Source organism: Phalacrocorax aristotelis, chromosome 4 (genome assembly GCF_949628215.1).
Source record: "Phalacrocorax aristotelis chromosome 4, bGulAri2.1, whole genome shotgun sequence".
NCBI lineage: Eukaryota > Metazoa > Chordata > Aves > Suliformes > Phalacrocoracidae > Phalacrocorax > Phalacrocorax aristotelis.
The window spans coordinates 28483318-28495803 of NC_134279.1; the positions used below are offsets into that span (position 1 = coordinate 28483318).

At 40.3% G+C, this 12486-nt stretch overlaps 1 protein-coding gene across 2 annotated transcripts in view; it reads right to left on the reverse strand.

Annotated features, from left to right (window-relative positions):
• Positions 1 to 12486, reverse strand: part of BANK1 (B cell scaffold protein with ankyrin repeats 1) — a 152688-nt gene that overhangs the window by 17241 nt on the left and 122961 nt on the right. For both annotated transcript variants that reach the window (XM_075090733.1, XM_075090732.1), the window contains exons 9-11: positions 9929 to 10025; positions 7464 to 7769; positions 4350 to 4631 (exon numbers count right to left, since the gene is read on the reverse strand). In XM_075090733.1, the coding sequence (XP_074946834.1) occupies positions 4350 to 4631; positions 7464 to 7769; positions 9929 to 10025 (685 nt within the window). The remainder of the gene's footprint in view (positions 1 to 4349; positions 4632 to 7463; positions 7770 to 9928; positions 10026 to 12486) is intronic.

Below are 12486 nucleotides of genomic sequence, written 5' to 3' on the forward strand. Positions count from 1 at the left end.
TTTTTTTGCATACCCTATGATTTTGATGAGCAATGCAAATGCTATTCTCTTCTGGGATAGTAACCGGGAAATGTATTTTTCCACTGTTAACTTTTAACCCTAGCGCCAAGTCCCACAGACAGCTATCTTTCAATAGTAAAATGTTTCCAGTGCACAAGAGGGGAAATGCATTCCTTCAGGGATTTGTGAGAGGTTTGCAAAGGTACAAAGACGATAGCATATGAAGTTTTATTTATGCTGTTGTAGGACAGGTGTCCTTGCTGCAGAGAACCCCTCCCATACTGGTGGTCTCTGATAAGAGGTAAATGATCAAACCAGGACAGTAATATAATCCTTAAGCCCTGAGGCAGTAGCGGTAGGTCAGACTTCAGGAATGGTAGGGAGGCATTACAGAAACTCAGGCACCTGTCCTAAGAATACACCGGGGACTTAGGTTTCTAGCTCAATCAAATCCGGTATCAATAGGGAACATTAAAATTGCACTGTAAACTGAAAACACAACACCTTCATACATTTATTTAACAGTTGTTTTGGCAGCACACAATTGAAAAAACACTGAAATAACCTACAAAGGAATACTAAGCACTTGAAGAATGGAAAGGGAGCACACTAAGAGTGCGCACCATCTGGACAACAAGCTATTCGGCATCAGTTTGCAGCTCCATTGGTTGATGAGCCTTTCACACAGAAGGCAGAATTCTTGCAGTAGTCTAAATTAAAGAACAAATGTACTCTCTGTTTGTTAAAGATGCAGTACGTTTAGCAGTGTTCCATATAGTAGTTTGCACATTCATTAAAATTTGAAAATAGGATAAACGAAACTGAGTAAAAGCAATTAGAACACTTATGTTTTAAATCTTTCAACTCACTCACGTTTCCCAGAATTTATTCATCAGCAAATTCAGGTCAGATGCTCAAACTGTAAATTACAGTAGTTCAGTTATGACAACTTGCATCACTGAGTGTCTACTGCCTAGGTTTCGATGTGTAGAGCCTGCTCTGAAAGAGACTCTAAAAACGGGCTTGTGAAATTCCATGTTTGTTTTCTATAGATCAACAGTTCCACTATCCTATTCTGCAGAGCAGCAAGCGGTAACCTACATGGAGCAGGCTTTCTGCCTAGTGTAAACTTGAACTTCCAGGTATTTGAAAGGTACTTATTACAGAGAGGGCTGTTCGCTTGCTTTCTTTGTTGCTATTCTCATGGAAACACCACCACTTTTGCTTAACGGAGAAAATACGCTTTTGAAACTTCATGGAATTCAATGCGTGGTGAAAGCCCTCATGGGAATTCAGCCACTTGATTTGTCCTGATGGATACAAAACCTAAATTAAAACAGAAGCACCAGCACACAATCCAAGAGGCAAAAGGCATTTTTGCTTAAAGTTTTTGTTTTGCCAGTAAGTGAGCTCATAATTTTCCATCACCTCTGTGTGTACATAAAGGGCAAAAAGGAATCCTCCTCTTGCATCTCTGCATGGCACTATCACAACAGCCCCTGCAATCCTTGGAGCATGAAGCTTGTTCTTTCCATGAACTCCCAAAGTACATGGGGATCCAGCTGTGGGTGACTGCGTAGCCTTAACACAGCCCTCCTCTGTGCACCATGCTCCACTCTCTAGTCCCATTTTTCCCATAGGACCTGTGTCTTACTGAACGCCAGAAGGGAACAGTTCTGAAGGTCAACCAGAACTGGGCAGTGAAGACAACCTGTTTCTTACAGGAATATTATTTGATTTGTTTAGAAGGTAAAAGGTATTTAGTTGAATGGAGAGAGAACACAGACGGAGGGAAGGATGCCTCTGTTAAGTAACTACAGGTTGCTCTGTGGAACAGGACTTCTCTCTCCAACAAAGCCCCAGCATAACCCCAGGCTCATGACTCCCTGACATTCGGGTGCTGACTAGACACACTAATGATTTAATTTGAAGTTCTGAGCACTCATAGTGGCCACTGAAAGCAATGGGATCTGTGCTTTGAAAGAGTTAACTATTATATAATGCTGTTAATCCCAAGAACGGCATCTTAGTTGCTTCATATTGGGCATCCAAAACCTGAACAGGTACAGAAGAAATCAAAGGGTTTATTATGGGAGGGTCTGAAACAACACATTGGGCCTAGGGCAGCCATGAATTATATTTCAAACAAAAATGGGAATGAAAAACACTGAGGAGTTTTGCATCTTATGCTCCCTGACTTTAAACACTAGATGAAACAAGATATCTGTGATAAATAGCAGCGCACAGCTCTATACTTAAGGACTGTATTGTAGTGTTTGTGGCAGGGAGAAAGAAGTAAAACAGCAAAACGACCTTAATACTAACTTTTTGAGTATTTGACTTTGCAACTTCTGCAATGCTCTTTTTAACATAGTATATGAAAACAAAACCTGAAACTATCATCAATTTATTTGAGGGATGTAATATGTATATATGCACTAGCCAGAATAATTTTATTTTACACTGATTAGATTAAATTATAAAGCAATGGCTGCAAACACATGCAGATTTTAATGATGGACTGGAATGAAATTTTCTGGTTCTTACAGCCGAAACAATCTTTTTTCCTGATTATAAGCAGTTTAATATAATAAACTGGAAACTCAGATATTGCTAGACTGGATGAAGAATTTTTTAACCGCTGTGGAGAAGGACAAAAATTGCCAACCCAAGTAGCAAGAAAAATCTTTCAGGTGAAGATATAAAATTCCACTATCTGTCTCAGAAATTCCTGCACAAAACAGGAGGGTGAGAAACTCCAGATCTGGAACTAGCAGGATGGCCAGGCAAAACAGAGGCCTGAGTTATCAGCTGAAGCTTTCTTGAAGTGCTTCCACTTTTCTCATTTATTTTATAAGTAAATGAACTTGAGCCAGAGGCTGATTTCACAGAACAACAGGAAACTAATTTGATGACCACTACCTGCTCATAAAAGCAAAGCTAACAACCTTGGGGGTGTGGGTGTGTATATATGGATGTGTGTATATGTGTGTGTGTGTATATATATATATACCTATCTCATGTAAAAGAACCACAGTCCCATCAAAGCAGTTCCTCTGATAGTCTCTTCCTTAGTGACCAGTTAGGGCAGACAAAGCAGAAACACTCCACTGCAATAAAAGACAGTAAAAGCAATCTCCCAAATAAAGCATCTTCACAGTAAGGGTTTTCAAGACACTGACCTGTCTATGATGATGGAGGACCAAGATTTGAGACAATTCTCTAGCAATCTCAGTAAAAGCAGCCATTTCAGGACTTCTTAGTTGTAACAGGCCCCCCTATGCACATCCGTTCTTGGATTACACTTCAACTACTGTAATGATTCATCCTTATACCTCCTGAAGATGCTGAAGAAAGAGCAACTAATGATGAATGCATTTGCCCAGACATTCTGGACCTCACCTGGAGTTATACAGGCTGGAGGCATAGAGCTAGCTAGGGAGAATAAAATAAATCACTGACTGAAATAGGCATGAAAAAGGAGGTTCTTCTCTGTATTTAGTGGGATGATTTGGGAAGTATTAATACTGTTTTAGTGCAAAATGTGCTGGATGGAGTAAGCAATCTACTGGTGTCCTTTCTCAGACTGGTTTTCTACTATTTGTTCTTACGCATATTCTTATACATCGGCAGGTTTTTGTAGAAGAGGCTAGAAATGCAGGCAGTATGGATTTTGGGGCTTACACAGAGATCTCTGGGTAGGTTCACTGAAATTCCTTTTGTTACTTTAACATTTGGCTTTAGTCTGAATTGCTCTACAAGATACCTGAAATCTCTTCCAGCCTTACATTTCCATGAATAGGCTCAAAAAGGTCCCCCAGTTTTCACAGAAATGGTAACAGGACATAATCCTTCCTCACATGGCCTTTTCTAGCATCTTGCATTGGAGAAAGGATAGCTGAAAGAGGACTTCTCACACAGGCATTTCACCCTACCCTTCTCATCAGAAGAAAATAATTGGCTAAAATCTCTCTCTTAGAATTAAGTAAAAACATTTTGATGAAGAAACTGAAAGGAAGAGCGATTCAAATAGCACATTCTGTATCACACCATTAAAACAGACACACTCATATCTAGCCCAGTGATTCTTATTTTCCATCATATTGTCATCAATTTTGTAAAATTAAACCAAAAAAGTGATGCTATCTGAGATGCAAATTGAAAATTAATATTAGTCAGAAATGTTCTCAGCTCCTTCGAAAGGTGAGAAAAGGTTAACTGAATCAACCAATTTGTTGGTTTGAAAGTAACTGAACAAGGATCTTAATCTTTAAAAAAATATTATTCATCAAATAAAAGATACACTTCTATATTCTACTGTCAAATATTTACAAAGCAGCAGCACTAACCTTGTACTATATAGGGAGTGTTCTCCTCTCTGACTGGCAAATACATGGGACGAGGGGCAGGGGCTGGTGGCCTGTTCAAGATAAAAGACCTGTGTTCATTCCTTTTCTTCCCATCCTCCTCAGCCAGTATGAAATCATACACAGATTCATCCAGTTTTGCAAAAGTGTACGGGTCTTCCTCCTTGCTGTCTCCCTTGCATGTATCTTGGTCTTCTCTGTAGCATGCTGTTATGAGTCCATCACCATGTTCTCTTTCACTTCCATCCTCCACAAAATTCCTCTCTGAAAAAGCAAGGAATTGTGTTCCATACATCGGGTAAAGAAAAGGAGACGGGGACTTAAAGCTTTAGAGTTTCCTGAAGTAATTTCCTAATTTCACTTCTAAACTACAGCAGTCTGATTTTCAGAGGCTTCTGATCATCTAAGTCAGTAGAGAGGATGTCCCAAAGGAATAATTCCAACTTCAGGGCCTCCTCATGATTTCACATCAGGTTATCAAAAATAGATGCTTAGCTATCAGCCCCAAAATAAACCGGCTTATTTAAAAGAAATACTCAGTGCCCCAGCTGCTTCCGCAAGAGTCACACAAACATGTTCTTTAATGGTGAAGCCAAGTAGGTAGTACCTGTGGCCCTTGGCATTTTGGAAAGTCAATGTTATTTGTTAGGTGTTGCAGCAGTGACTTCAGAATTAAAACTTACTTTAGAAAATGTTGGGTTTTGTCTATCCTACATCTTCAATGTTCTACTTGGTTTTGAGGGCTTTACTAAGATGTACTGTATGACAAGGTGAAAAAAAATTAAAAAGCCCCTTACAGTGCAGATGAAATTTATGACCTCTTATAATCTATGTTAGGACTATCCAAACCCCACCACCAGTAACTTCCCTGACTCTCTGTACTCCCTATATTTTGCAGTAAAACTACTCAGAACTTGCTTTCCTTTAGCTTCTACATTTTACAGCATTATAAGGAATCAATGAGTTTCCTGATACCTGGGCTTATTTTGATTTGTCTTTAAAACCCCCGCAAACTGCAAAGACTTAGAAACTGTTACTGAGGCTGGTGTTGCGATAAATGTTTATAACTTCCTTGTGCTGATCACACATCTTTCCTGCAAAAACAGTAGACCTGCCTGGAATTCTTGTACTGAGTCATGTTTTCGTCGCGTTGTAATCTGCCTGTACATGTGTATCTGCTAAACTAGGCCGTGGTCAGTACTGGTGTCTTCAATGCTCTGGCTGCTACTTAAAGACTTTTATCTCTTTATGGGTTCAGAGGAGCTAAACAATCTTCGTAAGTGGGATACATTTATAAATGGGGTGGGTTGTTTATAAACAGGATGTATTATTAATACGTACTATCAACATGTATTCTGGATAGGATATAAAAATATTTTAAAACAACAAGTGGGATTAATACACCTGCAATATTTAATATGAAAAAAATTTTGTTTCCATGTCACTATAAAAGTTCCATTTCTTTCTCTGCAGGATATTCTTTCAACTCCCACAGGTGGCACTCTCATGCCACTGCGAAAACAAAGACTTTGAGAAGAGGGGACTTGCCTTTTAGGTGTTCCACAGCAATACCTCAGGCAAGTGGCTGACTGAAAGTACATAGCAATGACTCATTAGCGCTCCTTTTTGAAAGCAAGCATCATCCTCGTTTGGAGGAATTCTGATACCCCCCACCCCATTCCCCAACGATGAAACCAAGGCTAAGACTTCAGGAAAATCCACAGCATGTTTTAAATGAACTATTCACACAGAAGTGTTTTGAGATTAACTCTGCCCTACCAGCACAGGATTCAGCACAGGACACCACATAGCCAAGAAACTTCCTCTGCTGGTACCCACATGCAGACAACCACCATTTGGCAGAGAGGGCCACATAACTATTTGACTCCATAGCCACGTGAGAGCTATTCCAAGACAGGCATTTATATCAGACCTAAGCTAACAAATCCTGTATGCCAAGCCCAGCCCCCCATTCATGCACACATATAGCTGCAGTTGAGTATTTTGTGGGAAGTAAAATGCATCTTTAACATTAATTTTTATTCTACCCCTCTTTCTCTTAGAATCCACCTGTGACTTCCTGCATATAACCAGCTTTTTCTCTCACAGCAGAAAACAGGACGAAAACCTACCTATAGCAGGCTATAAGGCTAGAAAGCTATTTGTATCTACTTATGTGAACTTCAAAGTGCTTGGTGATGGTAGTTTAAGACTGCAATAGGTTATGCCACATTTAAAACCCAAGGTAACAGTAATAAGCAGTGGAGAAACTGAGAAGCAATTTGTGTGCACACTTGTCAGTAGTGTCCATGACAAAATAGATTTTTTTTTTTCCTACACAACTATTTAACACTGGTATTTAAGCTTGAATTCTTTTGCATACTTATTTTTCCCAAAGAGAAAAAAATGGTAGTCATGCCTCCTGAAATAGATGCAAATAGTATTTTGGTCTTCTCATTACCTGAATCAAACTCCAACGCTAAATTTTAGATTTTTACTCTGGGGCAGAAGTATTAAAACAAAAAAAAAAAAAAAAAAAGGGCAAAAAACTACGAAATAAGCAAAGCATTTCATTAAAGGTCACAATTTGTCCCTTTCTTTTCAACCTGCAACACAATATAGGTTTTTGTTTCTACCCACAACATTGGGTAAAATGTAATAAATGACTATGTTATTTCTCTCCGCACAGTCACTTTCTATTAATTCTACCTGTGAAATTCCAAGCTGTATTAAATCAAATTAGTATTTAATATTATTAATTGGTAAATACTTAAGTCAACCTGACAAAATACAAGCTCAATCTTTTGTTTCAAGCCTCTTTTGTAAATCCAATGCATCACGTATTATTTGGCAGCTCTCCCAGATGGGCAGAGTAAGGAAAACCTGAACCTTGAACCCAGGAGCCCATACAACATACCTGGTCATGAATATCTTGACGCAGCGAAGTTCATATGTGCACGCGTGCTTTGCAGAACTAGGGCCATACTGCCTAGCTACTGCTGTTAGAAGAAGTGATCATACATAATCTCTACAGCAGCATCTAGTCTGCACTTACACATGTTTGTATCTGGGGTTATTTTCCTCCCAAGATTGTACCTTGTGATAAATTGTGCAGATTGTCCCGTCTTAGGAGGCCAGGCAGATTTCGAGGAGGAGGAGGGGGTGGCCTCTTACAGAAAAAGCAGCCTCTTCTGTTCTCTTCGAGATCATCAGGTATGCTGGCGTACAAATTGTCAGGACTGTTTTGAAAGCTGTATGAATCTTCCTCCTCTTCTTCTTCATGTTCTGTCTCCTCTATGCTGTCTTCTACATCATCTTTCTTTTCCTGATCCACCTTGGCTTCTTGTTGGCATCTTGATCCAATTCCGTATTGATCTCCTGGGTTCTGCTTGGCTTTTAGTGCTAAAGAATGCATTATTTCATTTAAAATTTGCCATCTGGAAACATTTCCTGTTTCAAGAATTCCCACAGAAGCAACACAATGGCTAATAAAACTTTTATGAACTGATACAGTAGGAAAGCTGTCAAATACATACTGTCAGTGAACAGCTTTTTAAATATTTACCAGATCAACAGTGGAAGTTTTTATTGTGTCTTGCTACTCTTATACACACCATCCTCATGCACACAATGTTAAACTTTTCTGGAGTTGCTGTCAGAATAAAATCACACACACTTAGCCTTGCCACCATAATCTGTATTACTTGACTTTCAATGCAGCACAGTGCAACACTTAGTAAAATAAAGCGGTAGCTCACACTGCTGTGTAACTTGTTCTATACAATGGGGTTTGGGTGCTTATTTAAATCTCTCTAAAAGGAAATAAATATTCCCCCTGGGAGACATGGCTGTCAATTCCTGTAGAAATGGAGCTGTTCTGTCTTTTGTGGCCCACGGACCACAAAACAAGAATATAGTGGAGGGATGTGAAAGCATACATTTTAATCACTATGTACAGCATCAAGGTTTGGGTAGGCAACCTCAGTAACGTAACAGAGTAAGCTATACAAGTCTGTCAGTAGACTAACAGTCAACGCATAGCAGTTAATACCAAGCTCCTGAGGTAGGTTTCCATTCTGAGCTATCCTTTGGTGATGCCATTCTTCCACCACTGATTCCAATGGGAGGTTAGGGCATTTAGCTGGCTAACATGGCCAGCTGTTACAGTCTGTGTTCTTCTTCCGTGTGTCCCTCCTGAGGTGTTCCCATATACAGTGTGACACAGACAGTGAAAATAGATCAGGGCTAACCAGGTGTTATGATTTTACCTGGGATAGAGTTAATTTTCTTCACTGTAGCTGGTATACTGCTGTGTTTTGGACTTAGTATGAGAATAATGTTGATAACACTCTAATGTTTTAGTTGTTGCTAAGTATTGCTTGCACCGGTCAAGGAATTTTCCAACTTCCCATTCTCTGCCAGCCGCACAAGAAGCCGGGAGGGAAGGGGGCACAGCCAAGACAGCTGATTCAAACTGGCCAAAGGGATATTCTATATCATATGACGTCATGCCCGGTATATTAAGCGGGGGGAGCTGGCCGGGGAAGCAGCGATCATGGCTCAGGGACTGGCAGTGTCAGTTGCTGGGTGGTGAGCGGTTGCACTTGTATTTTAGCCCCAGGTTTCATTTCTCTCTCTCATTCTTTTCCTTTTTATTTATATCGTCATCATCATCATTCTTAACATTACAATTATTACTATTACTATTTTAATTATTAAACTGTTCTTATCTCAACCCATGAGTTTTCTTGCTTTTGCTCTTTTGATTCTCTCCCCCATCCCACTGGGGTGGGGGGAGTGAGCAAGTGGCTGCGTGGTGCTTAGTTGCTGACTGGGGCTAAACCACGACATCAGGTTTCTAGCTCACATTTTCAGTGTTTATCATCTACCTGGATGTGCTAAACAACCAGTTTAAATGCAGCAAGTAACAAATACCCTTTTCACACAAAATTTGAGACAGCTGAAAAGATAGATTTGTCAACAAATAGATAAGATAGAAATAGGATAAAGTTTAGCTTTACAGATCCATGATACTGTAAAACACATGCAAAATATATGCCATCAATAAATGCAAACAAGCAAGTTTGCTTGCAGTTTTCAAGGCAAATGCATATGACCACACAGATTGTCAACAAGCTTGTCATCAATCTATGCTTAGACATATGAACATCAAACTGCAAAATGTCTACTATCTGTGCCCCTGCACAGGAGTTGGCTGCACCTGTAGGCAGTACCTCCCCTTACATGAAGGCTGTTCTCTGAGAACTTGGAGAATTCAGCTGTTTTCTAGATTCAGAGCAGAGATCACAAATTTCCAGAATTTACCAGGAGGGGTGGTGACACTGAGGTCTGTCTTACTGAGTGATGACTTTGTTATCACAACTGAATCCCTCACCTGCCTTCCCCCTTCTCCTAAGTCATCTGCCTTCCCTGGAAGTTGCAGTAACATGTGGAAATTGAAAATATTAAAATAATTTGTCCTCTCTTTTTGTACATAATCCCACTTACTTCATACAGCACATGCTTTGTTACTGATAAAGCTGTCTAACAACATGACTTACTCACGGCTGGTAGAGTTTCTGAACCTGACATAAGCACATAAGTGTCATCGTCTTCTGCTTCCCCCGTACAATTGGTGAAATTATCTGCAGTATTAATCTAGATAGAAAAATAAAGGAGAACATTTGTTTTGGTGATATCATCTCCTACTTTCAGACTCTGCTAGCAATATAATAGTCAACATTATACTAAGGGTAAAGTGGGAGGCAGAAACATCATGCATTTGCAACTATGTAGTGGCATACATATTACAGGCAAAAGGAGTGCATATATCTGGGTACATATAGAGGACACAAGGTTCTGCCATGAAGTGATATCCAAGTTTGCACAGCAAGGATTGAAGCTAAACTGATCTTTCCTTAGCACTGTGCTGGGCTGTCCAGACAGTTCCAAACTCTGCTCCCAACTGTGAAGCACTCATAGGTAATGAGAATGATCAGTAACAGAAAACCAGAAAGTCTATAGGACATTACTGAATAGCTTAAGGGTGTGCAGAGTGCAAGAAAGCTCTGGAGAGCTCATTACAAACAGTTCCCATATCCTAGTCCTAGTGGTCGGTACCAAAAGCTGCACGTGCACTGAAAAACCAGAAATGGGACTGCAAAGCATGTTGGCAGTTCTACCTCAGTGCCCAAATGTGGCAAAGCGTTGTTTCTTGTTCCTCTTGAAAGCTGTTATGTTCACCCAGCACTATTCAAAATTAGCCTCAGGAGGGTGAGAACAATCGGTTCTCTAAAACATTATCAATGTATTTCTTCAACCAGAAGAGGTACAAACTTCTGTCCATCCATAGCCACTAAAAGCAAACTTGTAACACAATACAGATAGTTCTGTTGTCTTAAAATGTACACCACACACTTGTTAATTGCTGATTTTCAGAAACAACTGGAATTTCAAAAGGTGACAGTTTTTTTTCAAGGAACTCAGCAGGACATTGATTCCCATGGAAATGTAATATGAAACTATCCTGCACAGGCACAACAGAGCCCTCAGTAATCATCTGGGAATTTTGAATCACAAAAATGTTAACTCTGGGGTTTGAATACACCAACCCCAAAGCAGGTAGGGAAATAGCACGGTCCATATATCACCCAGTCTGCAAAATTAATTGCAAGCAGATTAGTGGATGGTGAATCACAGAATCATTATGATTGGAAATGACCTCTAGGATCATCAAATCCAACAGTCAACCCAACACCACCATGTCTCCTAAACCATGCCCTGAAGTGCCACTTCTACACATCTTCTAAATACCTCCAGGGATGGTGATTCCACCACCTCTCTGGGCAGCCTGTTCCAATATCTGACCACTCTTCCAGTAAAGGAATTTTTCCTCACATCCAATCTAAAGCTTGAAGCCATCTCCTCTCATTCTATTGCTAGTAACTTGGGAGAAGACACCAACACCCACCTTGCTACAATCTCCTTTCAGGTAGTTGTAGAGAGCGATAAGGTCTCCCCTTAGCCTCCTTCAGACTAAACAACCCCAGTTCCCTCAACCTCTCCTGATAAGACCTGCTCTCCAGATCCTTCCCAGCTTCATTGCCCTTCTCTGAATACGCTCCAGCAACTCGATGTCCCTCTTGTGCTGAGGGGCCCAAAACTGAACACAATATTAAAAGTGTGGCCTCCCCAGTGCTGAGTACAGGGTATGAGAAGTCAAAAGGAAAAACTGATGAGTGGTTATACCCTTCTCCATGGCGCAGAAACTGATTCCCATGAGCTCGTGCCAGACACTAAAGAAGTTTGTTCCTAGCATCGCACTGCCTCCTGGCATCCAGAGCCACTGTCTCAGGGTCAGAGTTCTCACTGTGTGAAAGGGGGAAAAATTTGGAGAAATAGTGGGTTTTTCTAGGGAACCGAGAATGCCTTCTTCCCTGCTGCTCCTGTACACAGCCATCTCGTGAATACCAATCTTAAGACAGTGAAGCCATCAGACTGTACATCAGGTGCCTCCCTGGCCCTCTTTGCTTTGCTGCTTTAAGAATACGCCTGGATCTCCACAAAGCTATACCTGCCTCCAACAGTAAAGTATTAAACTGTTTCTTCTATGCCCATATAATGTGCACATCAGTGAGAGAATCTCTGCTTTGCTTTAACTTCTGCATCATTTATCTGGTTCCTCTATACTTCACAGAAACAGGATACCTCTTAAAAGGCCTGAAAAGCTTAGAGCTTTTCAGAATACTTATTTTCAAAAGATTTAGGCCTGCATGTGCTAAATGTAACTGTACAGTTGGGGGGGGGGGGGGAAAGGCCTTCTGATAAGTTCTGCATTTCTCCTGTGAATAGAGGATGCGTGCAGAAGAAATCAGGCAAGCAGAGCTCTAGATATATTAAGCTCTCCAGCTATTACAGTGGAGTACCACACCAGAGAAATTCTTTAAAGGCGTTCACTTTTATCTTTGCAAATAAGAAGTACACATGGATGTATAGTTGGTAGAATGAGGTTAAAAGGGTAAGTGGAAGAAACAAATGGCACTTTCTGATTTTCTTCTTTGGAATAGATATTTCTCCACTGAAGGAAACGTGGTGACTCACAGGAAAACAACAGAATAGA